This window comes from Motacilla alba, chromosome 1, assembly GCF_015832195.1.
Source record: "Motacilla alba alba isolate MOTALB_02 chromosome 1, Motacilla_alba_V1.0_pri, whole genome shotgun sequence".
Classification (NCBI taxonomy): domain Eukaryota; kingdom Metazoa; phylum Chordata; class Aves; order Passeriformes; family Motacillidae; genus Motacilla; species Motacilla alba.
Window position 1 is genome coordinate 86600888 of NC_052016.1, and position 27723 is coordinate 86628610.

Here is a 27723-nt window from a genome sequence, read left to right on the forward strand (position 1 = left end):
ACATTACAGGAATGAAAGATATTAAGCTTGGATACAGTCACAAAGCAAAGAAAAAAACCATGTCACTTTAAAGAGAGATTTAAATGGAAGCCCGGCTGCATTTGTGGATAATGAGACTCTTCTGCATCTTCATCTTCTGTGCAGATTTCTCCTTTACATTACAAAATCTGTACGAAGACAGACATGTTTAAACAACTTTAAGACTGTAAATATCACCTGTGATGTGCAGGAAAAGTGTAGGTTAGTGGTGACAGTTTCAACTTCAATTGTCTCTTTTGGCCTAGATCTCAAGAGAAAAAAAATCTATTTGAAGCCTTTTCAGTGCACAGAGAATAGCTGAAACAAGGACCATTTTTAACTTCTATTTTAATTTTGCTCACTTGCCAACTTTGTCTCAGATTTTTGCCTCTAGTCTTCATTACCAAGTTTTGATAATGGATTCCAGCCCACCAGTTCCCAAGTCTATAAAAAGAGTCATAATGAAAATTATCACAAATATAAAAGAAATTTTAAACAGCCATTTAAACAAACAGACATGTAACCAGTTTTCTTTTGTGATACATTTTTGTTAGGACAAAGTGTGTGTTGGGCTCCTCCAGGATTAGAGACTAAATTACCTCCTTTTTCACCAGACTGAATAAAGCCACAGAATTACAGAATATGCTGAGTTGGATGGCACCCACAAGGATCGTCAAGTCCAGCTCCTGGCCCTGCAGAGCACCATCCCCAAGAATCACACCGTGTGCCTGACAGCATTGTCCAAATGCTCCTTGAACTCTGCCAGGCTGGCACTGTGACCACTTCACTGGGGAGAAATATTATCTCCTTCACATTTACACAGTTTGCATGAATTGCTAAGCAAACACTTTTTAGTTACGACTATTATAAACAAAGAAATTTTCAGTTTGCCTTGTTAATGAAAGATTCAAGTATGATTTCTTTAATCCGCATCACTTAACAACAATCTCTGAAACTGGAATTTGAAAATCAGTATTTTTAAAGCCAAACCAGAAAATTTAGGGAAGTATTTAAAAAGGCATAAAAATACTATGAGAAAATAAGAAAAGCACCTTATTATTTCATATCTCAGAATTTCTTACGTTTATGCTTTTCATTACTCTCTCTGATGATAAAAAAATTAAGTTATCAGACATATGGACTTGAACTGTGTGCATTGAGCACCTGATCTGGATGTAGCGGGGAGCACCTCAGTTAAGCAGGGGACAGATGAGAAATTCCAAGATTGAAACATGTCTGGAGGCTCCTCACAATCCCATCTATGAGGGAGAGAAAAAGCCACGCAGCCAGTGCAGTAAACCTGCCAGCTGACACCCCTCAACGTGCCTATTCCTCTCCAATGGCTGGTGTTGTAGTACCTGGCACTGAATCACCGGTGGTCCTGCTGAGGAAGCATGAAAGTTGATAAAAAACAGCTACAGAAAATGTTTTGTGAGAAGACGTCCCAGTGTGTTATGATCCAACAGCCAGCCCACAGCAGATGCCTCCCCAGCATGGCTGGACTGCTGCTGCTCATGCCAACAGAGCCGATCCCTCACAGCAGGCAGCACAGGCAGGCAGCAGAGCAGTCTGACACACCAAGACTCAACAGATTTGTTATTTCTTACATCTGAAGGGTAAGGAAGACAACTAATAAACACTGTGTAATGATCCCTAGTGGCAAACTGTAAAAAGATTTATTGATTTTTAGCCATTTGTTTCATCCTCTGAAGCAAGCTGTGTTTTGACATGTACAATACAGTATGGCATGGAAAACTCTTAACATATGAAAAATTTATAATTTCATCAATTTCTGGAGAGACAGCGATTTGGTTTACAGGAAAGTACTATGACATGGCTTAAGGACCATGTTTTAACACTCTTGAAGAGAATACAGAGAATATAAAGTAAGCTGAGCCTGAATCAGGAGAAAGTGACATTGTGAGGGAATGGTAAGTGTGACCCAGGGAAGGAAGTTTGCCAGCCTTGCTATAAGCTGGTATTTAGTACCATTTGTTCTGAATGAGCCATGACTAGGAGAGGTCAGCTGGCTTGGGCTTCACAAGTTAAATCTGTTCCTTGTAGCTGCAATGTTGTTCAGTGCATATTACTAAGCACATAGAAATTCAGGGCACAAAATTATAGTTTAACTGGTCATTGAGAAAATGTATTTTTCTATTCACATTTCTCTACTTACATTCAGTCCATTCCAAAAGTATGCAACAGACAGACAAAAAGTTGGCAAAGAGATGACCTCAAGCTTATCTATACCCAGGTTTAAGTACAACCCTGAACTCAGTTCAGCCCTAAAGATGACCACTAGGCTAGAGATTTGGTGACTCAAAAAAACCTATCACTGAATTCAAATACTTGAGGCAGCATGTCTCACTAAGAGCTGTACTTATCATGCACAAGAGTGTGATTGTGAAATTCAGTGAATGCTTCTGCAGATATCCCTGTAGATATGCAACTGTGCTATGAAGTCTCAGCATATCAGACCCCCTACCAAACACAGGAGTTCTCTGTAATGTTTTTCTCAATATAAAGATTAATGGTTGATTAAGAAGAACGTTTTACAATACATTTATAAACTAAAATACGAAATTTTACATAAATACCTCAATGTGGATTTTTTTATTAATTTCAAAGTTTGTGCGCAGAAATCCTAAAATTTTCCTATCAGTTATAAACCTAAGTACACTATGGAGATTTGCACACCATTAAGTCAATGAAGTTCTGTCTTGTTTTCTCATTGAAGTTGCTGTATGCGGAATCAAAACTATTACAAAGATGCTACTCTTAGTGTTTGGAGGAGCCCTTTGCAGAAGGATACACAGTGTATCAGTGTAGCTTTGTACTGTGAGCAAAAGCACAGGAACTTTTAAGAAACCATACTGGTGAAACCATTTCCTCTTTTCCTCTATTTGCAATTCTTAATTAAAATTTTCTAATGGTATATGAAACATGGGAAATAAGGCTGGGCTTGAATCATATTTTGAACGGAATACAGAAGGAAGTAAAACACCATGAGAGAATTTGCATCTGGTCTGTTTTGCCAAGGAAGGTCTTAAGATCAAATGGGAAGTCAGAGGCAAGAAGTGTAACATCACAAAGGCTGAGACATGGAGGTCAAATGCCATGATGTCAGTAGTATCAGAAATTGCTTAAATTTGGATCAATTTTGATCACATGAATGAGAATCAACTTCCTTTCTCCTGCAGCCTAAAATCATCTCCCAGATTAATTTCTTTTTTAGTCTTTTCACAAGGAGTAATGGAATGTCTTGTCCAAGCTGAATTTTTGGAAGAAGATTGTACATCTGTACAATACAGAAGAGCTGAGTAAATCCTACATCACAACACCTGAGGCTGTGTGGAGACCTCGCACTTCTCTGCTATGATCCACTATGACAGCTCTGGAATCTGGAGTCTCACAGGTCTGGAATCTCAGACCACAAGGATTCTATTTACAGTACTTGTTAAACAATGAAGGTGCAAACACCAAGGCTAGAATTGACCACTTCATGTTTGCAAAGCACATTGGAGAAGGAAAGCAATAGGTTTTGTTTTTTTTTAATTCTGAAGGATATCCAGTTCATTAAAAGCCATTGTTGATGGCAAAAATAGATGCTTTGAAAACCCACAAATCTGTGTATTTTTAGAAATTTGAATAAAACATCAAATAGGAAGAACTGCTTTGAATAGGGTTGGTTGGCAGGGATTTTTAATTTTTTCTTTTCACTTCTTCAAATCTTCAAATATAGTAGTTCATAAAATTAATAAACAAACCATTACAAATAGAATTTGATTTAAATGTTAGCCATGGCACAGAAAGATGCTTTTCCAGAACAAAAGCAAACACTGAAACTTTTGCTTATATAGAAAAAAGTGAAAAATATACTATCTATTAGCTTAGTAATACCAAATATGAACAATCACAGAGTCTGCAAAACCAATTTTTTCAAACTTGCCAGTCTTCATTCCAAAAAGGCTCTTGGTTACTCATCCCAGTGAAAACTCGCGAGCAAAAAAAGGAAATGAAAAAGTTACCTAATCTACTATGGTAATATGTGAAAACAGGAGATTTAAATCAGTTGCCAAGGTAAGGCATGAAGATAATGCAAAACAATTGACTTGGGTGTCCTCAAACACACCAAATAATTAAAGTTGTCAGTTTTACACCGGTGTATTCTTCCAAAACATGCAAAATCAATTGTGTCACTACTGTCTAACAGTTACTGTTATTGAAGTGTCACATTAATCTGTTGCTTTACCTTGTCTGTTCTGTCTGAAATATGAAAGCATTAATGAAAAAATACCCTTAAGGGTACTGTCTTTATTACATAAAGCATAGATGCATCCTTGATAGGTGCTGAAAAGAAATACACGCAAGAAAAAAACATCTATTTCTATTTACTATATATCCACTTACACATCATTGCACTATGTACTATATCTCAATTTTATAGGCAACAAACACATCAGCTGTTAACTCAAGCACAACAAATAATTTTTACAGCATTGATTTGCAAATTTTGCTCATTGAATTGCATTGCTTCAGCTGTTTAGAATGAATGTGATTGTTACCAGTAATAATGGTTTCACTTACCACAACACCCTCATTAAACCACAAACAAATCATGAAACTGCCCCAGATTCTATAAAATAAATCTGCCCTTTTATCAGAAAGCAAGTATTGCTGAGTCCCTCTAAAGTTAGCTGCATCTAAAAATTTTAAACCAAGAGGCAGAAGGACTTCTCTTTATGAAAGACGCATGTAGTACATAGATTTCTGTGTGCATGAAAAGTAAAAATTGATTTTTCATATGTGCAAAAAGCCAAATGATTTCTATTAGATCCATAATAAGAACTGTGCCATTGTTTGTTCTGAGCTAATGACTTCCTTTATTTTTTATTGCTTACGTCCTCACAAATTGTTATATACGTTATATACACCTACTGTTGTTCCAATTGGTTTTGCTATTTAAGAGAGAATATTTCACACCAATAAAGGATATTTTAGGATTATATATATTATATAAATGATAATAAATAAATTTTTTTTGCACAATACTTTTTTATTTTTGTATGTGAAAAAAATCATAAACAAAGTTCCACATCACATCTTCTAGCCCTGGTTTATGTTTCAAGCCAAAAAAAAAATATGATCAGAAAGAATTATATGAATCAGTGATTAAGAACTGAACAAAACTTTTCATATTTCACATGTGTCTAGTCTCCTTTATGGTTTGAATTTTAACAAGTAGCTCTTGTTAAAGAAAATTAAAATATAATCACAGCCACTGTCAGTGCTACATCAGGAGCACTCTTCAGTCATGTTTTCAGCTAAAAAGGCAGCACTCTTAGAAATAAATTACTGTGTTTCCCTTGCATGGCTGCATGTACAAAACCAGGTGTGCCACTCCTAAAATCATGCTAATTAGAACATAGACACAAAAAAAATATGAAAATACTAGTAGGATTTCCTGGAGCTAGTGCAGAAAGCTCTCAGTATGTGATATGTGCCATCTATGGGAATGTAGCACTGTCAGCCCCGGCAGTGGTATAATGATTCATTGGAAGGAGAGTAAAAAGCAAAATGAACTGTTTGCAGCCTCTGTGGCTAATTGCAGACAGAGGTCACTTGTGTACCTGTCCTCTCAGAAACAGCTTGGGCTACAAGGACCGCATCCTGAGACCTCACGATCTCAAAATGCACCGCAGCAGGTACCCCATGGGACAGCACAGAGGAACAGTAACCTGTCTGCACATCCCCTTGTGGCTCCTGTCCTGCATCACCCTCCTGGATCAAGGTCTCAGCAAAACAGGTGCTCTGAAACGTGATCACAGATTCTTTACAGACTGGTTAGGTCAACCCCTGTGCCCACACGTAGGGCCTACACGTTGACCCTGTTTGCAAGAATTTTGCAAGAATAATGAGTATTGGCACATCCTTATAAGGGACAGAAATCTCCCTGGCATCCTGGGACTCTGCTCTGACAAGGAGAAAAAAAAAACAGGATCAGAAAGCTCAGGCAACAGTTAAGGTGGCATCACTTTGACACAGGAGATGTTAAATTACACACTAATACAGCTCTTGGCTAATTACCATAGAATAAATAAATAACAGCAGCGATGTTTTCTTTCAAGAGCAAAAAGCACAGGAAGCTGTTGCTGAGCTGAGAAACTGCACTACTCACCTCCTGAACCTGCAATTTAAATCTTTATATTGAATTCTGTACCTACAAAGTATGACAAATATCATTGCACCATCAAGGAGCGGTATCTAGCATGATGCCAGCTGTTGGCTGTTACCAAAGATACAGAATACTGCTGTTGCTGAGATTAAAGTTTGGGGGAACAAAAAAAAGAAAAACTTCACAGATGTACAGCAGATTTGGATGTGGCCTTAAAAAATTTTAAATACTGCCTTTACTCTGCCTGCTTCATGCTGTGTAGTTAGTAAGCACACAGCAGACAGCAGAATTGCAGCAGTATACACCTGGCTGCAATCCCATTGAAAAAGGCTCCACAGAGAAGGGTCATATCAGAACAAAGTCCATCTAGCCCTGTAACACAGAACAGGAGCCAAAATTATATTAATGTAGAAAGAGAAAAAAAAAAAAACAAAAACGCAAACAATGGGATGAGTAACCAAACCTAGAGAAACAACAAAACAGAAAACCTATGATACATAGAAAATCACTATGACTACTTTCCTTAAAAAAGGAATAAAAAAAAAGCCCAAGCCCATAAATCATATTCAGGTATGTTCCTAGTGTGCTGGTGGCCTATATAAAATAAAATGCTTGTGCCCATTGCATACCCTCCTTTCTTATAAGAGCAATAACAACTGTATTTGAATGTAGTACAAGGGAGATGGAGTAGGGTGGAGGCAGATCTCTTTCAGTGAAGAACAATATTTTAACATGAATTAATTTCTTCACAGCAGTCTTAGAAGATATTGGGCACTATCTTTGTGACTTGCACTAACTGCATGATTTGTTCTGGATAAAGGATACAGGGCTATTATAATTTAGTTCTGGACTTTAAATTGGGGAATTTCCATATTTTCAATTAAATGTTTCAATAAGTTTGCTATACACAACAGAGAAAGAGTTTTGGGAGTTTAGCATGCTGAGCTACACAGACAGCTACAACCTCTCTATAATTTGCTTCTTTCATGGTGAGTACAATTACAATATAGTGCTCTGCCAAAAAAAAAACCACACCAAAACCTTCAAAACAATGAGCTATTGCTGTAGTTTGTGGCTGGTTTTTGTAGCTTATGGCTTAATTAAAACCTTAAATTTATCACTTCACACTAAGAACATTCAGTCCACATGAACTGACTTCACAAGGCTATCAAGAAAGCACTACCACCACGACACTAAGTAATTTTGTGTGACGAGAGCCATACTTTAGCATATAAGGAATTTGTATTCCAAATAAAAACAAAAGTGACATCAGAATTATCACTCAATGAAAGACTCACAGTGTAGAAACAACTACCTGCCCTAGGATAGATATTCAAATTAGGGTACAATTCAGAGTTTATTATCTGGACAATAGCCTCTGAATAATTAAGCACTAATTCGGTTTATTTATCTTCAGTAACACATCTCCTAATCTCTGTCTGTATAGAGAACAATCGGCTCAGTAGTAATTCCACACCCCAAAACTACTGGTGTCTAGAACTTTCCCTACAGCAAACAAAATCAAGGTAAATTTATGCTCTACAATTAAGTTGAAGAAAGTCATCACACATTTAAATACTCTTTCAGTCATAAATTCTTGAACCTGGTCCATGAAACCTACTGAAAATTATTATTTTACTTTGAAGGAAGTAAGGTTAGAGATGAGTGTGTTCATTGCCAGTCTTTATTAGTCAGAGGATGCAGACTTGTCTTCCAATGGTAATAGTTGTACTCCATGCCAGTGCCTACATAATTTCACTTCTTGAAGCTTTTATACTTGCACACTACTAAAGCAAGCTAAAAACATCAAGAAAACTTACAGCATTGGATTACCTCAAATATTTTCTAACCTACTTGTGGTAACGGAAGAAAACTGGCACAATATGTTTATGTGGCTCCGAAACATTTGACTGAACATGAACTTTGGCTATTTATCTTTTATTGCATACATGCAAAATCCAAGCACCTCCTTTACACAATGCTATTTTTGTTCCGAAACATTTTGGTCAATGTGAAAAAAAAAAAAAAAGTTCAAATACTCATGCTTTTATTTTTGGTGTTGTGGAGGCTTTTTAAGTCTTGAAGTCATAACTATCCGATTGCTTTCTAATCTCCGTAATATTTCTAAAGTATACTTTACCTTCACAGCAAGCTCAAAGGTTGTGCCCTACTGCACAGCCATGTCATATTAAACTGCCTTCAAGGGAATTGATAGGCATTGAAACTATTTCTAGTTTTTGCTAGAAAAAAAGTCAGAGAGGAATAAAGAAGTGGTGCACAAAGCGAGCTTAAACCGAAGCTTCTTGGGAAGACACATTTTAGAATGCTATAAAAAGTCACATGAGATTTCACAGAAAAATTTCCTCAAGGAATATATACTTCAGTTATTACTGTTCTACAGCATACTAGTGGAATCTCCTGGAACATAGTTTACTTCTTACTTGTGATAAAATTTCCCTTATTGACAACTAATGTTTTGAAGGTTTTTTAAAGATGTGATAAAAGGACAGTATGCAGCATTTAAAACTTCATCCATGACTTCAGTGAAATATTTTTCTAATCTTAACACAGCTTATTAAAATTGTTTCCCTGTGGTTTTCTAACTTTTTTCCATTTCAGTAGCATGAAATATTGTACTAGTGGTAAGATTATTATGCCATTTCTGAACTGCCATCTGGTCATCATGCCATTCCCTTTCTGAATGTTGTTTGCTCTTTACAGTAAAAAGCAACTCAAACTAAAATGCACTCAGCACAACATAGAGCAAAGCTACTGGAAATCTTGAAGAAAATACAAACTATCCCCAAACACAGAAGGGTAAGCAAAAATATAAATTTACTCTTAAAGAGCTTGCTGAACTAATCAAGTGTTATTATTATTGTCTCTCACTTCATAAAAACACTGCCTCAAGAATATATTAAAGCTTCTCAGACCTCACAATCAAACTAATGCCAGAAAAACTGAGCTGTAAACCACAGCAGTAAATGCACTTTTTTTTCAAAGTGTTAGAAGTTCAACTACTTTTGAGTCCTTTTATGTGATACCTCATTTTCTGTGATAACCTCATTACACCAGAAAATACGCAAATGTTTCATCATTCCGTTTAATAGGTAGGAAGTGGAACTTTCAAAAGTATTCACTCTAATCTGGGCTTTGCTCCAGTTGAATTTAGTAAGAGTTTTATCTGAAATGAATATATATTTATGTTTGGGCCATTGAAGCTGCTGAAGGAGGTTATGAGCTACCTACATTGTAGCTACAAACCTGTGCTGCTGATCCATGAGATTTCAACCAGGCACAGCAGCCACACATTACTTTTTCTTTGAGCTCTGTTGGACATCAAATGAAGGCCATTGCATGCATTGTTTTCTGAGAAATAATTTAGACTAGATAGTTTCATTTCATCTCGTTCTCTCAAGGATAAAAATGAAGGACTAGACCTCCATGGAAAAAAGGACAGCACTGAAGACTACTTAAAACAACTTAATACATTTGAGAATAAAGACTTTTCTGTGCTCATTTTTAGCTTTAGACACTCAAATGAAAATGAACGTCAACTATGACTCTAGCTTTGGACAAGAAACTAGCAAAACAATCAGTAGGAACCACTGAAAAAGCAAATAAAAAACACAGGAATTGGACAAAATATTATTAGAAGGATTTTCTATGCTCCATGCTGCTTACTGGATTTAACTTCTATTTTGAATCATTCCTACTTCCCTTCCTATATTCTTCTTTTTGTATGTGATGATTCAAAATAAAGCTCTAAGATGTATTTTGTAAGCATTGGGATAGGAAATTTGGGGATTGATATTAGTGTTGTAACTACCACTCTGCAGATATCCAGAGTTTGGTTTTGGTTATTGACTAAATTCAACAGTTTCCCCTTCATGTAGCAAATGACTGCTTTTAAGATAGAGTGTATAAATATTACCAATATATTGGGTTGCAATGAAAATATTCTTGGATGATAAAATTTGCGATAGAGAGGGAAGGAGAAGAGAATCGGGGAGGAGGGAACAAGAGCCTTACGGACCAGGTGACCAAAAGAAGCACAATGGGGGCGTGTTCTACTTTTTGGAGCATGAGTTAAGTTCCCTCTCTGATAGATCAGTTCACCACTAGCCCACACAGAATCAGAGAATAATAGAAAATCCTGATTTTTCAACAGTATGTAAAGAGAAAGGGGAAAACAAAGGAAAAGCTATATTACAGACTTATGTGACTTCTATTGATGCTTTAGATAGCATTTAAGTTTACATAATAAACCTGTACTCTGCTGGTAAAATTCACAAATTACCTTTCTGATCTCAACAGGAAAAAGTAAGGTATATATTTATTGACATATTTTTACATAATTTACCTCCAGTAACATTTGTTTCTATGATCTTTTTATTCATATGTCGTTCTCATTTCAAAGCAATCTCTGCAGCAATTTCTATTTTGTATATATGAGCTTTCAGGTGCACTAGTCTGCTTCCCACCTTCTCCTGGTAATTGTCTTGAAGAGCCACTCAGAGTTGGGTGTTAGAAAAATGCATTCTCATTACCATCTTACATTTCCAATTTAACTGGAAATTTTTTTATTGCAGTATTTTTTTTGGTAAAATTTTTTTTATTAAGGTTTTTTACTAAGGTAGCCAGCATCATACTACTGGCTAGGTGGTACAGTATATCCTGAAGGCATTCTCTCAGAAAGAGACAAAGTTTTTCTTTTCCCTGACCATTCTTAGAACAGTGTTCCTTTAAACAGCAATGAAAATGATTATACATAATGAAAAATACTTTTGGCTAACTTTTCCAACTCCATGTGTATATATATCTATAATTCTATTACAGAAGACTGCATTTATCTCTGGCTCTGCCATTCTTATGGTTTAAAAGTTTAGCCACTCTTCATGTGCACTCCATTTCCTTTCAGAAAGGAAGTGTAGTTTTAAGGAACAAAAGTAGAAAATCGGATGCTATGTTACACATGTACTTTTCTTGGAAAATCTTTTTTAGTTGGGTTTTACACAATACTCACTGATTTTAACCCCCTCAGGAGTATTGTTTGCAGCCTAATACTCCATTGCACTAAGTATTTCAACTGCAGGAATACTGCAGAGTGGATCTTCTCCACAATACAGGGCTTTTAATTAGGCTCTAATATTGACTTTAAAAAAAAAAAAAAAAAAAAACCAAAAAACAAAAACCAACAAAAAACCACCAAAAATAAAACCAACCAAAACCAAACCAAAAAACCAAACAAAACCAAAACCCAAACCAAACCAAATGAAAAAAAAAAAAAAAAAAAACCCTTTGAGGGTATTTCTGATCTCATTACCTTTTTAGAAATTTGTTAAGCAAGCTAGGGACCAAAAGAAAAAAAAAAACAACTCCTATAGGAGTCCTATACTCCTCTTTGCTCCTCAATACTCCTATGTATATTTTGGTAAAAAGCATGAATTTGCTTTGAATATCTTAATAATACTTTGACTACCCAGGCCATTTTTAGGACATTTTAGTGTCTTCTAGACCACTAGAAGATGCTATTTTTCAACATAAAATTAGTTAAACATCTGAAGCTGTTATTTGAAGTAAAAGGAGTGACATATTCAAAATAGTTTCCCATCCCCTGACATACAGCATTTGAAAATACAGAAAGGGGAAAAATTACCCAAATGATTATAAGAGGATTCAAAAAAGTAATGTTGAGATGCATTCTTGAAGCCCAAAGTGAAATGCATATGATACACTATGTACATGGTGGGCTACACTTAAGAAAAGCATTCAAGGAGATATAATAAGCTCCCTAGAGCCAGGAGTTCTGACAAGAGAGGATAGGTCTCTTGCAATGCCACACTAACATCTAGCTATAGAGGTTACTTAATGTTTTCAGTATCTTAGAAAAAACAGTAGTTTAATTCTAAGATAATATTTTTTGTTGCATTAGCTTTATAGCACAGAATAGATATAAAGCCATTTTAATATAAAGATGAGAAAATAAAAGCATCCTTTACGTTTCTACCTTAAATCTTTCATTATTACATCACTTTCAAGATGAAAGAGAAACTACTGAGTACATCTCATCAAAAAGAAAGAACCCTGTTCAAGTTTCTTGAACTAACACTTCTCAAATATAAAAACTTTGCAAATTATGTCACTAAATTAAGTACAGAGGTATGAATAAAAGTATAAATATTTTTCTAAGCATTATTTACGTTTCAAATCACCTTTGATGCTATCAAGGAGTAGGTGCCAAGTCTAAAGAAGCTTTAACAGAACATGGCCTAGAATGCTTTTCATTTGATTGCATTTCACTTAATTGCTACAAATGAAATATGGATTTTATATTTTTGAATGATGTGATTTTTAAATCATTATGTATTATTCAATGTGTATGCTAAATCTGACATCTGAAATGATAAGCTATGTTTGATCTGCTCAATATTGCTTTTTTTACTACTCTCCACTGCAGAAGTTGCACCTAGCAAATTAGAAGAGAGTCCTATTTAGGGAAACTTCCAAGATTCAGTAGAAAATACCAAAAGCTGTACCTGGCCCTGATTTGTCTTCATCTACAGCATAGATAGGAGATATCCATGGTCAAGACCAAATGACCCAGATGAGGTTGTGAAGGTTAAGTTTTATCTGCATAGTCATAATGTGGCTTGATATAAAATTCCTCTGGAAGAAATTATAATTTAGTCCCTGTGTTCAGGTAATCCAGTCAGCTAAAAAAACAGGCTTGAGGGAAGAAATAGTTACCAGAACTAGAAGACAAAAAGCTCATTTTTAGACAGCTGCTTTGAACATGAGGTTTTAGCCCCCAGCAAACTGTATGAAAAAGATGTTTTCTCACTGTTCTGCCAGTGTTCACCATTTTGTTAAAATGATAAAAAGACAGGACTTTCACTGAATCTACTGAAGACACATTGCTGGAGACAGTATGTGGATGAACAATGCAATTTTGTCATGGCTTAGTGGCAGAAATCAGGGTATTCCACACTGCAGACTACATCAGAAATAATTTCACAGTTTTTTAAAATTAAATCTACTATAAAGTTACCTCAAATAATTTGAATCTGTCAATAATTTCTGTAGACATTTCCCACATGATAGAAGGCTTTGTGACTACATTCCAACCACATGCTACGGTGCTATGTTGAATCTACTATGACTTTCAAAATTAAGAAAGCAATGGGAAATTCAGATACCTGCTTCCTGACCCAGTCAGAGCTTGGACTGAAACACTCTAGAGAAAGATCTAGAAGCTCTATGCAGACTAGCTTCTACTGTTACATATTCACACATCTCAAATCTCTGCTTCATAATTGACACTTAATATATATTTCTATTACCATGGTCAATGTTCTCAATTAAACAGCTTATGAAATTTTATTATTTTTAAAAGGAAGACAAGAAAGCTTACTGGCATTATTGTAAAGCACACATGTGAGTAAAAAAGCTACATTAATTTCTGCATGTCAAATTTTTTGGGGTCAAAAAGGTGAAATCTGTCAACAAAAGAAGTTTCTGTCACTATGATATTATGGCCATTTGTTGGCACTGCTAAGGCTCTGGTTTTACTCATGGAAGCAACAGAGTTCCCCCCTCACTGGGGCTACCCAAAAGCATGGAAACTGCTGAAGTGTGTGAGAAATCCTTGGCATATTCCTTTATTAGAGCAATATAAGATTATAATTTTAATAATCTGTCCTACAAAAGCCTGCCTTCCTATCAATACTTCATCACTGACATTTAGAATGGAATGTGACAAAGAAAAAGATGTTAGTGAAAATATTTGCTTATTTTTTATCGTTATGTGTTTTACATAGTCATACTATAGAATAAATACATGAATCTATTTATCTGATTGTCTTTTTAAAGTTGAAAGTAGATATTTACTTTGGAATAAAGGAACAGTATGCTACCTTAACCAGGACTTATCCAGCAGATCTGGCTTTCCAGGTCTCTCCAATCACAGAGTGATATCAAGTTAACATTAACGGAAAGATACTACTAACTATCCTAAGCATAGCTAGGGAACACCCTGCTGTCTACCAGTGATGGGAACTGAGCCAGAAACCTTTAGAAAAAGCATCAGGCCATGAAATGCCAAATAAAATTCCTTCTTCCATTCAGAGACAGAGGAAAAACAGTATAGCACTTTAACAAACAGGACTTGACAAAAAAAGAGAGAAAATAGATGCAGGCATTTTCCAACATTTCTTGTTTCGACAAAGTGAAGAAAGTGAAGAAAAGGAGATTGTTTCAACTTCTTAGAAAAAAATTACATATGAACAAACCTATTTACAGAACTTCTGAAGTCCATCTCTTTCACAAAAAGTATGACTTAGTCTAATTATATATATATATGAACAAACACACCCCTTTATGCATATAAAAAATAAGAGCCTTTTAAAATGAATTCGAATATATGAAGTTCATTTTTTTATTATTATCTAGAATTTTTACTAAAAATTAGGGGAAGATTTCAGCATTATCTCCATTCCTAAAAATCTTGAAAATTTGGTTGAGTATTTGTTTCTGTTTTCTGCATTTTTGGATTATTTACTTTATTAAAAAATAATTTACTAGATGAATTTAAAGCATCTCTTTCAAAGTAACTTTAATTTTTGTTTACCACCTTGAATGCCTAGAGTGTTACAATTCATTTACATCAGCAATATCTATCTTAATAGCTAACTCCTGGAGTTATTTTTTTGACTTTTCAGTTAAACAACTTTTCTTTATATGTCCATGAGTAATGTTTTATTGTTCAAATCTATTAATGAAGCTTCTACCACTACAGGCTCACACAAAAATGAGTGGAAGTCATGAGGATAACAAGGTTATAGCGCAATTTTTAAAACCAGGATTGCGGAACTCCATGCTATATTTCTGAGTTTGATGTATCTACAAACAAATAGAACTGAGCATGCCTCATCATAACTAATAAAATCTTTGATCTGCTAGAATAAAATGTTATTTAGTGTGAATGTTTCATCTTGTCTGTTTCTAACACGGCCCGTGTCCCTGCACTTCCTATTTGGGTAACTCCAACAATTTCAAGTGAGGCTATTTTCATCATGGCTAGGTTCTGACAATATTCACTAGTGAGACTGTTTTCACAGCACTGGCAGAGTTTGAAGTGAACCTAATATAATTTATTTGTGAATCACCTAATCCTTTCCTCTGTCTCCTTCTTTCTTATTGTCATACTTGCACATCCAAAGCTGTGAGTTGGACAAAGTAGTTTAGATACTACCTCACTATTCCTCAGATTCCATCTACAGAGCAGTCACCTCCACATGATAATCCCTGAAAATAAAAAAATCAGTTGATCTATCTTCAACTCTAATCGTGTCAATTTAAGAAAAGTGACTTTCACAGTTCTGAGCACCAGGCAGAACACTGATACTTGTCAAAGATGACAGTGAAATTTATGTAAGTATTAAGGGAAATACCAATTTTATCTTCTATTCTGTTTTCAAATGCTATTCTTCAGCCACCTTCAATAGTCAGATGAATGCTAAATGGGTGATAGAATTGCCTCAGCTGATGCTTCCTGAAGTTGTCACTTCCAGTGCCTGAAAGGCTGATTCCTTCATCTCCTTTGCTGCTGGTGCCAATAAATACTTGAAAATGAAGAGACAAGGGCACATTACTGATCTTCAAATGTCAAGAAGAAAATAGTCAACTCAGTCCTCCTCATGAACAACTAAATGTTGAAACAGAATATTAAATGCACCACCTTCCCAAGTTACCCTAACCCTTAAGAGAAGTTCTCCAGAGAAAAAAGGGCTGGGGGGAGGGTGAGAGGAAAGTACAAGGTTGAAAGCAGGTTTAAATTAAAAATGCAGCTCTACTAACAGCATTTGTTAGTATATCATAGGTATCAGCATTTGTTAGATATCATACTGAATAAAATGAAGGAATTGTCCCTGATATATTCCGTTCAAGAAGCTGAAAGAGAACGATGCTTACAGTTACACAAATCCTTCCAGTGCCTACTGAAGTATAGACCAATACTTAAGACCGCACTGGAACAAATGGAAAAATTTCTACCAAATCTAAAAGTTATTCTATGCCATGGTAAAAAAAAAAGTAACTCTACAAAGATTGTGCTTCCAGATGGTTCTGTATTAATTATACTTTACTCTTAGTCTGACTAGACTATTCTCTCATTAGCATACCGACATGTATTTTGTACTTCTCTTGGCAAGGGACATCCAAACCCGTCCTAGGGTAAAGAAAAAAAATACCAACAAGAATTTTGGAATCTTGTTAATCCCAGGAAGGTCTACTTTTTATTTAAAATTTTATAAAAATTAAACCCTTACCTTTTTTTTTCTAAATTTCTTTTTTTCTTTTTTTTTTTAATAAACCCATGCTCATCCAGTAATACATGAAACTGGGGAGAGAAACAGCAATCCTTGGGAAATATGTTTAAAAAAATCTTATACTTCTACCTATTCCTAACATATCTAAGCTGCTTTTAAGAGTAGATCTTTTCATAATATTTCTCTTTCCTGATGATCTGGGCTGTGCTAAGTTTTGGTTTGTAGCCTGAACAGCAATGTGAAAGGGTATAACTGTTTAGAGGGCATTAGTCACAACACGGAAGTCACATGCTGGCCAAGAGGGACATGAAAAAGAGAACATATTATGCTCTTGAAATGTTGGCTATATTTTGTTTTGTGCCTGTGGTATAAAACCCTTTCTCTATCTTTTTAAAATTCACCAGCTGTTAGGCAATTCTGCAATAAGTAAACAACTCCATGGTGAATTAGGCAATCACATCTCTTTTGTGGAAAACTTTGGGTCTTTACCTCTGTGCATCTGTGGAGTCACAAAGTGTCTGGTAATGCTAAAAAACCTTATCAGTGTGTTAATAAGCCAAAGCCTTCCATAACATGATATGCTAGTGGGAAAAGAAAGAAAAAGAAGGAATTAAGCATTCAGGTTATTGTTTCACTTACTCAAAGTACAAGGTTTTCCTACCTTGTACTGTCTATTAAGTCCAGGTATTCTTGGTTTTCCAGGTAGTGGCATCACGTCACTTTTTATTACAAAATGTTTAGTGACAAATATATCAGGAGAAGAGAATGTAGAGAGACAAGTTTGTATTTGAATTCAAACACAATGGAGTGACTTGTCTGCTCACCCCTCCTCCAATATTTTTTGCTGCAATAAAATTCAGGTTTTACTGCTTATTTTTCTTCAGATTTATGATTCCTTGTGAGACACCCTCAGGCAGAGCAAATATGTCCCCAAGGCTGTATTTGTAGTCTGCTAAAAAAAAAAGAATCCTTGTCAAATCAACAAGAATCAGTCATGAGAGCTTCTCATCTGACAGTGAATAGAATATGCTGAATAAGCACTGCACAACAAACTCGCCAGTTTAAACCTTCCAAGAGGGATTTCTGAAAATGCTGTGTTATGCCAACCCTGATACCTATGAGATCAGCAACTGTAATTAGCATCCGAACTAGGCCAACACTTGGTACTCCGAAAAAGTTCAGATCCCTTCAATATTCAGGCAGTATTTTAGAAATTTAAAATTGGAATTTTGAATTACACCAAACTGTGGGCAGAAAATGTTCCACCATTGCTGGGAGTTATTCTGATGCCATGCCACAATTAATGCCGGGTCAAGAAACTAGACAAATGAACCTCGAACTTTCCTTTGGGATGTCCTTTTCCACCTACAACTGCCTCTGACTGAGTGGTGTCTCAAATGAGGGAAAGAAGAGAAGGCAGGAAAGAGTCACACTCTATCCAACTCCTGGCCCTGTATGGGAATGAAGACCTATGATATTTGTCTAAATGAGCACAATGAGCACATAAGATCATGCACTATCCACAGGAAAACGTCAAGGAGTACTGTTAGGGAAAGCTGCCAGTGGGTAAAGAGGAAGATTGAGGAATTTGACAAACCAAGAGGGAAATCTAGACTTGATGTTAGCTAACTATGTACAAATTGCTGGATGCTTGCTTTCCTAGTCAGTTTTGTATGGGCACAAATATCAGCGTTAACACAATTATTTACGTTGTTAATGAACTGTAATCGACAAATAGTTAGTTACAAATTTACCAAAAGGGAAACAAAATGTGGTCCATAGTTCTCCTTTCTGGAGTTTAGTTCCCCCAGGAAGGCTTCATGGATAATCCCAGCCTTTTCGGTGGACATATTTGCCCACAGACTGTCATAGGTCTGCAAAGCTGCACACAAGATCTTGTCCCTGGCCACAGAAAATCCCATGGGGAAAGGTAGTGGGAGCAGCCCTGTCCCCTGCAGCACGAAGACATAAGAGAGGGGACTGTGAACACCCTCGGGCAGGTCCCAGATTAACAAGCTCTGCCAGCATGTGGGAGGCCAAGGTAAGGGGTCATTAGTCAGGACATGCAGAATCAGCATTTCTGTGGGCCTACCCAGATGGCCAAGCTTGCATACAGGATCCAGCCCATGGCTAAAGCTGCCTTAGAAACACAAATATACCAATTTTTTTCCACAGGCATATGGGAAGATTACACGGGATATAAATTTATCACTGACCATCATTCACTAGGCTTAGCTACACATTTGCCTGTTCAAATGAAAAAAAGAATAAGCTACAACTATGAAATAAATGTGTATGATGGCATGTGAAATAAGACCCTTAAAAAAATCAAGAATAATGGGAAACCCATTACAAAAATGTAATGGATATTGCATACAAATTAGTCATCAATTGCATCTATCTTTTGTCAACATCTGATATTTACAGAAGTCTATCTTTTATACCAAACCCTGTTGTATAGAGTTGCACACTACAATAACATTTTTCATATATCATCCTTCTTTTGAAATCTAATCGTAAGGACCACACATGATACAGAATTATGTTGTAAAGATATGATGATAGTTTAATACACAGATGGTGCCCCCACCATCCCATTATTGGATATGAGGGGTACTTTAGACAGTTCTCTGAAATTATGAGATGTTTGCATAATTTTCTTTAATTACCTAGGTAAATACCATTCTTATCTTTTGTCTTGATATTATCACATATTAACTGAATATTCTTATAAGGTTTTTAAAAATTTTAGAAAAATTTTTTAAAAATCACAAAATATGCATTTCACTATTTCATTTCTGCAAGGTAATGTGGATTTTTTCTCACATAATGAAAGCAAATTTTTGCTTCAGCATCCAACTGAAGTAATTCTTCAGACAAACAGAATTTTTTTTAAATAGACTTAATATCTAAAAGCTCTCAGTTAATTTCTGTTCATCTATCTTTCTATCTAGACACATAACTTTTAGAAATAGCCCTGAATAACAGAAGATGCATTAACTATGCAGTTACAGAATTGATAGCACCACATGAGTCTAAGTGTTCTACTCCACAGAAAGTTGGGGCTTTTTCTTACCTATACCTCTTGATGATGCAGCAAGAAGTCTTCTCTACCCTGTGAGAACCCCACTTATTATGAAATGGATTTCAACTTACCATAAAATTCTCCAAAAATTGTCTTTAATATTTTCAATATTCATTACCCATTAATGGAAAGAAGTAGTAGGAGTTTGTTTTGGAAATATATTTTTGATAACTCTCTAAAATTTGAGATATTCCAAGTCCTTGGTAGCCTCCTTCCTTACTTGGATGCAATGAATAAGATTAAACAGTAATGAACGGAATATTAGAAATTTCAAATGTGATCCTTTTTGCTTGGGAAGTGACAATTAGACGGGAAGTAAGCAAACAGAAGGCAAGAATGGTATACAACAGACAATGAGATGCATTCAACATTTAGGATTATTGACAACCCCAAATTTCTAAGAGCAACAAAGCAGAGAATAAAGAAACATCCAGAATAGTGTAGTTGTATTTATGCAACAAAACAAACACTGGCCAAAAATACAGGAATGTTACCATGAGAGACAGAATTGCCAGAAGCAGAAATTTGACAGACTTGATTAAGCTGCTGGTCCATCAAGCCTGGCTCAGCCTTCAGCTGTGACCATTGCACAACAGCTCAGAGACAAACCTCCTTCAGAGCAACTGCACTATATGATGCTGTACATTAGGGAAAGCATTCCTCTCGGTCCCTGTGGCAGTCATCCTACTTCCTGAAGCATGAGATTAGATTACCTCATTTTAGCATACCTACCTACAGTTACTATTCCTTGTCATACAATTATTGAAAAATATCCAGCTGCAGCTGCAGACTTTGTGATCGTCCATACTTTGCCAAATTTGGAAGTGCAACTTTTATTCTTGGGGCATTTATATACATTCCAGGGAGAGAGAACACATATAGTAAGAGATATTTTGCACAAGGATATGAGAAATATACATGAGAAAGGAAAATGAATAATCTTAGCAAATATGAAACTGTTTTTACAGATAAAAATTCAACTAGATCCTGGATACTGTAGACATTAATGAAACAATCAGGACATACATATTTGGTTTAAGTGGCAAGAAACAGTGCTGTAAGTTTTGAGTCAAGTTCTGTTATTACCCCCGGTAAATTATTTAAATTCCAGGAGGAAACTATGGCCATAGAGTAAAATACTGTATCCTTATACATTTTTCATTAAACAATATGGTTTATGAACAGTAGTTCAAATAGTAGCCATTTGTGGGTGAGAAAAACTCAGAAAGGTAGTAATCAACATAAGAACGAGACTTCATCAATAGTTATATCACCCTAAACATTTCTACAATGATGATACCATTATAATGTTTTCTGCAATACTGTTCTGCTCCACTGTGCTATTCATCCACTTTCTTATATCCCTTCTTATCACAGTCTCCTCATGTCAGCCTCCTTCCATTCATCTCTTCCCTTCTCACTTCTCTCCCGCCTTATCAAACTCCCATGTGCCTCCACATGCCTCCTTTTTTTACCTTATCTTGTGTGTGAGAGCATTGGCTTCAGCACATTCCATCAAAAATGTGCCAAAAACCTTACACACTGAAAAAAGTCATGGAATTAGAGTGTATTTTGTACCCCTTTTCTACTACATGCTGTAGCAGGGACATTTGACACTCTTTTGTACAATATAGCAGGGCTATGTTATCAGTTGTTACTTAAGTGCAACCATGGAATAAATACATTCATTAGCAATTCTCTGTATTTATTTTTGGAAGGCAACCTGAGAGACAAATTACCTACCTCCAAAAACAGATATAAATAAGCATAAATCATGCAGATGTTTTCCTCCTTCCTGTCAGTGTGTTTCAACTGCTGGAACATGCTGAACTTGTTTACCTTTTGAGAGATACAGCCCAGTTTACAGAGGAACACAGCTCTGAAACATGCTGTATCCCTCTCAAAAAAACCTTTCTCAATATGAAGCAAATATAGGTCACTTTCTAACTGATCCCAAATTGAATAAAAAATAACTAGAAATGCAAAAACAATGTTATATATATGTAAGGAAGCACTTTAGTGGTAAGCCCTTGAAATAAGGGAGTTTGCATAAGGTCTTTGCCTTTACACTCTTAAAAATACCACATGATCAGTTTTCAAAAGTTGTTACCAGGAGCTGTGATTTTCAAATAATTAAAAATACCCATTTTCTTCTTTCCAAAGTGAGCCAGAATACTTCCAAGTCACAGATAATGACAAGTAAAAAAAGGTCCTATCCTAAGCTTACATTTACAAAACTACAGGTACCTCTAGAGCAGTGAGATTTACCCTTTTCTGATATTAAGTATACTTTTTGACCACTAGAATTAAAAGTCTACATCTTATCACAGAGCAAGCTTTATTTATCACTTTTTCTCTAAACAGATAGATTCTTGACTATTTCTACAATACTTTGCAAGGTGTAGAATGATCCAAAGGTGGAGATGACCAAACCATATTTCAAATACTGTTGTAACAATGTTGTCCTGATGTTAATATTAACCCTTTTTTGGTTATTTTTGTAAAAAAAAATTAAATTTTAAAACATCACACTTCCTCTTTGGTTTTTTCTAGTCTAAACTCCCCTCTGCTTTTTTTTTATTATAAGGTTTTAGGCATCTTTGAACTTTCAAAGTACTGCACATGATAAGCTTCTATTCCAAAGCATAAAGTGAGGCTCTATGAAAAGCTAGACAAAATTATGTTTCATTTGACTTTGATTTGAATATTAGAAATACAGACTACTTCAGTTCTCACTCTTTCCCAGGCTTCACTGAAGGTGCTCCTATGTTCTTCCTTGAGGCTGAATTTTGTTCTCCTCAGAGAGGTCAATTATGTGGGCTTAAAGAAGTGGCAGAAATAACGACATTGGGAAGCTGCTGAAATGTCAGGAGAAATCCTCAAAGGCTTTTTTTTCAGGTGAGAGTTGCCAGAGTGATAGAACAAATACTCTGCTCAGCAACAGATATTGATGTTCTCTCTCTTTCATGAAGGCTGTGACACAGACTGATATCTTACTGCAACAGAAACGCTGCCCCAGCCAATACCCTTCCAACACCCTGAACACTGTGTACTGTGGCAGATCAAAAAACAAACCCCCACCTCACAAGAAGATTATTCTGTTGAGTAGTGCGACATTCCTAATTCTGAAATATTTTACAAAAAATTGGTAAAATTTCCCAGAAATGCAGCCATGTCTCTCCAGCACTTTCTACATCCTTCCACTGAGGTTCTCACTACCCCATACCCAGAAGAGGACCTCTGGAGCCACAGTGAAGAATGGTGGAAGAGGGGACCAGGGAGGTCAGACCTGACCTTACAGGCTCAGTCATCCTTTAAAGCATCAGTCTTACTAAGAAACCATGCAGTGAATTCCCATGACTTTGATACCTGCTGCTGGACAATATCACAGGTGTACTCTTTCCTCTCTGGTTTAGTTCACATCTCTGGCCTCAGAAAACTTGCAGAAGAAATGGTGAAAGAGGAAACACAAAGTAGAAAACATAAGCAGGTTAAGATGTTCTAGACAGGATTTTTCCTTGTCTACATCTTGAATTTTCCTTTTTCTTTTACTCTGATACCCACCAAAGACAGGCAGTACAGTGACAAACTGCTCCTATGATGAAAAAGGGAACCAGTAGCCTTCCCAAACACTCCCAGATATATCAAATAATTCTGGAGAAAAATCCATTGATGTAAACCCAGAAGACTCTCATATCTTCATCACAGGAAAATAGGAATCATAAAATGGACTAACATATTGCAAGTTTTACCTCTGAATTCATCCAGCTAAGATAGCAGGAAATCCTAGAAGCAAAACAAAACCTGCAGCCCCCTGGAAGTTGAACTAATGAACCACTCGCAAAGGGAGTTGATAAAAATTAACATCAAACCCAACAAAAGCTTCTGCCAAGTACTGCACTGCCATCTTCTTGCTGCAGGCAATACCTGTTCCCCATGGAGAATCCCTGCAGCTGTGCTCCCTTTTTCAGTGCATGGAGCCAGTTTCATTGCTTTAGCTTTTGACAAGACAAAATCTGGAAATGAAACCTCCTCTTGCTCACCCTTTCAAAAGGAAGAAAGGAATAAGGTATAATTTTTGACTTTAGCATATGAAGTCCATAACTATAATTTCAAAAATCTTGCTAGTAACTGAGATGCGTCTTTGTGGAAAAATCCAGATTCTCCAACTAGCTTTCACAGTTATTTAGTCAGTCATAAATATTAAATTATTCACAGTTCATTAAGCCGTCTAAAATTAATTTTAACTCACTTTAATGATTCTCATTGCTCACTAACATACATATAGAATTGGAAAGCTACTAATAGGTAAATATATCCTATTTATGACTAGATACAGATCGATATACAGATATAAATGTGTGTATATGAAAATAAAGTTGGACACAGCAATCCAAAGCTTCTAATTAGGTGAGTTTATGGGATAGTCTTTAAGTGAGCTAACCCTTAAAAGAACAAGGAAAAACACAACATGAAAAGGCTCTTGTTCTCATATTTCATATGATAGAAAATAATCATGGTATTACAATAATAAATTTAAATCCATAGAAAAAAACAGGTTATGATTTTGGAAAAAAAATTGGAAAATTTCTCTCAGGAATTTTGCAAAACCCTGTCAAACTCCAATGATTCTTCTTCTCCTTTATTTGACATGTCTTTGATAATGTATGTTAGAGACTCTGGCTCAATCAATTCTCAAAGGACAGAATACAAATCTCAAGTGCTGCAGCAGGCAAAATAGGTATGAAAAGCTCTTGAGACTGATCTTCCTACATAATTTGCTGTCCTCCTGTTTCTGTTCCAAGAAATACTGACATAGCACTCTTCTATGAAGTTTCTGCACATTTTTCTAGTTCTAATTCTGAGAAATAGTTGAAAAAAATCGTAAATATATAAAGAGGAATAAAGAGGAAAAAGAATAAAGAGGAAAAAATTATCAACTCTCAAATTGATGTAAACAACCATTAAAAAAAGGATTTTAAAAAAGGCAAGAAACAATGTAAATTTTCATTTGATAATCTGTCTGTAAAACTAGTCTGTCACCATACCTTTGTTTCCTTCTAAAAGCACACACAGCAGCTTCACACATAATACCTTTCCTGTCAGTGCTGTTGCTTAATTAGTCAAAGTGACGTGAACCTTATGATAAAAATAATTGAGTTGGGGCCTTCAGTCTCTGAAGAGAGGCATCAACATGTAGGGTATTCTCACAAGATACATCTTTCATATACTGTGAATATGAATGTGATGGGAAGAAGGGACTACAAACTGTTGTGCAGAGAAGGGCTATACAGAACTTCAGTCTCAACTTACACTAAAAATGCTACTTAGTCTACAAGGCATGCTTACTTTTTTTCAAATCTTTGTAAGAAATTGGTAATAAATATAAATATATGTACATTTTAACTAGTATTCCCACTATGCAGCAGCTTTTTCAGTGATGGCAGTTGGCATATGAAACTTAGGAAACTTTTTTCTCCCATTCTCTCCTAAATAGCCAAGGGAAAAACATGTGACATGTAATACAGAACTTCTGTATTTAGGTGCAACAGAAACACAGATTTGAAAGAGAGTCAGAAAGTTCACCAAGACAGTGATAGAAAGCGATTGGTTAATTTTTTTTTTTTTCTGCAAATAGTGATATATGATTCTGCATACACGATTTCTTCATCTTGATCCTCAGGAGAAGACAGACTTCTCTCTGATGCTTTGTCATTTTATATTCAAATGCCTTAGTCTTTAAGGGGAAAGCAGGCAATTGCTGAGACAAAAATGTATTACCAGTGTTGTCAATACATTAATATGAAACAAACAAACCTGTATTACAGCACTGATGTTTTGAAACCAATACCTTTAAGTTTTTGATCAAATGTTTGTTTTTTTCTTCTTGAAAAAAGTGTAGGTTGAAAATAATTTTGTAGACATAATGAAGTCTTCCACTGTGTTTTATAATGTGTCAATCTGTAATTTAATGGGCTACTCATCTTTCATTCTCTGCACAGGGAAGAGTAAGCAGAACATTGTAAAAACACTCCTTGCCTCACTTAACTTCATTTACTTGAATCGTTTCCAGAATAATACATAAAAACAGTGCCTACCACAATTTGTACACGTGTGGTCCCCCTGCAAAACTAACCATCAGGAAACAGCACATCTTCTGAAATTTGTATTTCTTTCTGGAGGACTGAGAATGTACCTCGGGAACAATGCTGGGCAAGAATGTACTCCTCACTGTGCCAACACATTAAAAAAAAAATGCTCTTCATGCCTGATCCAGAAATTACCTCCCCCTACAATGCAATGGAACTGGAAAGTCAGTAATTAATTTTCTCTAATAGCACTAAGTTTTTTCTTCAAGTTTTCTTCTTTCTGATAGCGAATATTGCATGTTTTCCTGTGATAGAATTTGTATTTTGAACAGACTTAAAAAAAATGTAGACAATACTACTTGAGTTTCCAGCAGGCATTTTATGAGGAGGAATTTTCTCTTTGTCTTGACATTGGCATTCAAGATTAGTTCCATTTTTTCTTCCTAATTAGTTTTTGCAAGACAATTGTGTGTTTGAAACAAACAGAATACTTCCCCTCAGGGCATCAGAAACTTAATCTTTCCAATTTCCTTTCAATGGACATTGAAAACAAAGCAGTGTAGTGTAACTCAGTTGGGAATTAAGAACTATGTGACGCAAAAAATGGAAAAAGCACTATGTAAATAAATTTAACACAGATGTCAATAAAAATATAGTAATGAAAAATCCTTTAAGCCACCTTGTTAATAACTGACAGAGCTGCCTGTTCACATTAAAGGCTGTCTGCCTTTCAAAGGAAGTTAAGACCCTAAATTTATACAAAACTGAGGAATTTTATATTCACCACACACTGAGTGATTAGCATCAAATCATTTGAAATATCATAAACAATCTGAGGTCTTTCCAGTCACTTTATCCAGCAGTCTTCTTTGTGACTAAAAATACTGTTTTTTAAACTTTGATCATTCTACAGAGGTAACAGTCCTTCCTCATATCTGATACAAAAAAAATCAGTAATGCTAAGCATACAGTTACAAGATTACTGTGATAAACCATAAGGCTGTTAATGACCTTTTAGATGGAAGTTGCACTCATAAATCTTATCAATAAAAATAATGGTTAGAGTGGTTTTTGGATTCTGATCAACAAGTCTTTAAGAAAATTGCAGATCCTTATTTAAAAATTTTGAAGAATTGAAATGAAAATGATAATCTTTGTGGTATTGGTCACTCTTGGTCACTCATGGTCAGTCTTCCATGACAGCCTGCCAGGAAAAAAGCTCTATGGTGTGTTTTTTTAGGATTGCTAACATTCAGACTTTCATATGTAGTACACAGTAATTTCTACTGTGTCCCATTTATAGATAATGCCACACATAAGCATGGTGTGTGCAACATACATAGACATGACAGAACTTCTTAAAAGTGGATACGCGTCTCATTCGTGTGTAGATTTCAACTTCAGCTGTGCCTTCTAAACAGAGCCCACAAGGTACTTACCGATGTGTAGAGGAAACCTTCTCCATTTAGGGCTATATACAACCCAGTCTTTACACCCTGGATAGCGACAACTCGAAGTCCCACTGGTATAAGGTTGAATAAAGCTGTGAAGAAAACACATGACCAGATATAAATATGCTACAGTTAATACAATCATCTAATAAACATCATTAGCAGAAAAGAAAGAATAATAGCTCCTGCATAATTTTTTACTGCTTTTAAAATTAGACTAACTCAGAAAATCTTGCTTCTTTGATTCTGGCAAGTAGCTCTTTATTTTCCTGGGCATTTTTCTTGTTTTCAACTAAAAGGTGCCCTCATCAAAGACTGATGTCAAGGGATCTGTGATTTAAAAAAAATTTTTTTTTTGCTTTTTTGAATGTTATATTTGTTACAAGCAGTATCAAATGGTGTCAGTTAATGACACAGGCTTATCATAGTTCATAAAAGCACTGAAATATGTGCTCGTTTCTAAATGGGCATAAATGTTATTGAACAGAATACAGAACTTGGGGTAGTAATTAGAAAATAATCAGAAAACCACCTAATACCAAATACCCTAGAAATACTATATACCTCTGTAGTAATC

The 27723-nt window shown here is 35.6% G+C and overlaps 1 protein-coding gene across 7 annotated transcripts in view; it reads right to left on the minus strand.

Moving 5' to 3' along the window:
* Positions 1–27723, minus strand: part of FGF14 (fibroblast growth factor 14) — a 376859-nt gene that overhangs the window by 56241 nt on the left and 292895 nt on the right. For all 7 annotated transcript variants that reach the window (XM_038127255.1, XM_038127235.1, XM_038127270.1 and 4 more), the window contains one exon: positions 27135–27238. In XM_038127255.1, coding sequence (XP_037983183.1) covers positions 27135–27238 — 104 coding nt within the window. The remainder of the gene's footprint in view (positions 1–27134; positions 27239–27723) is intronic.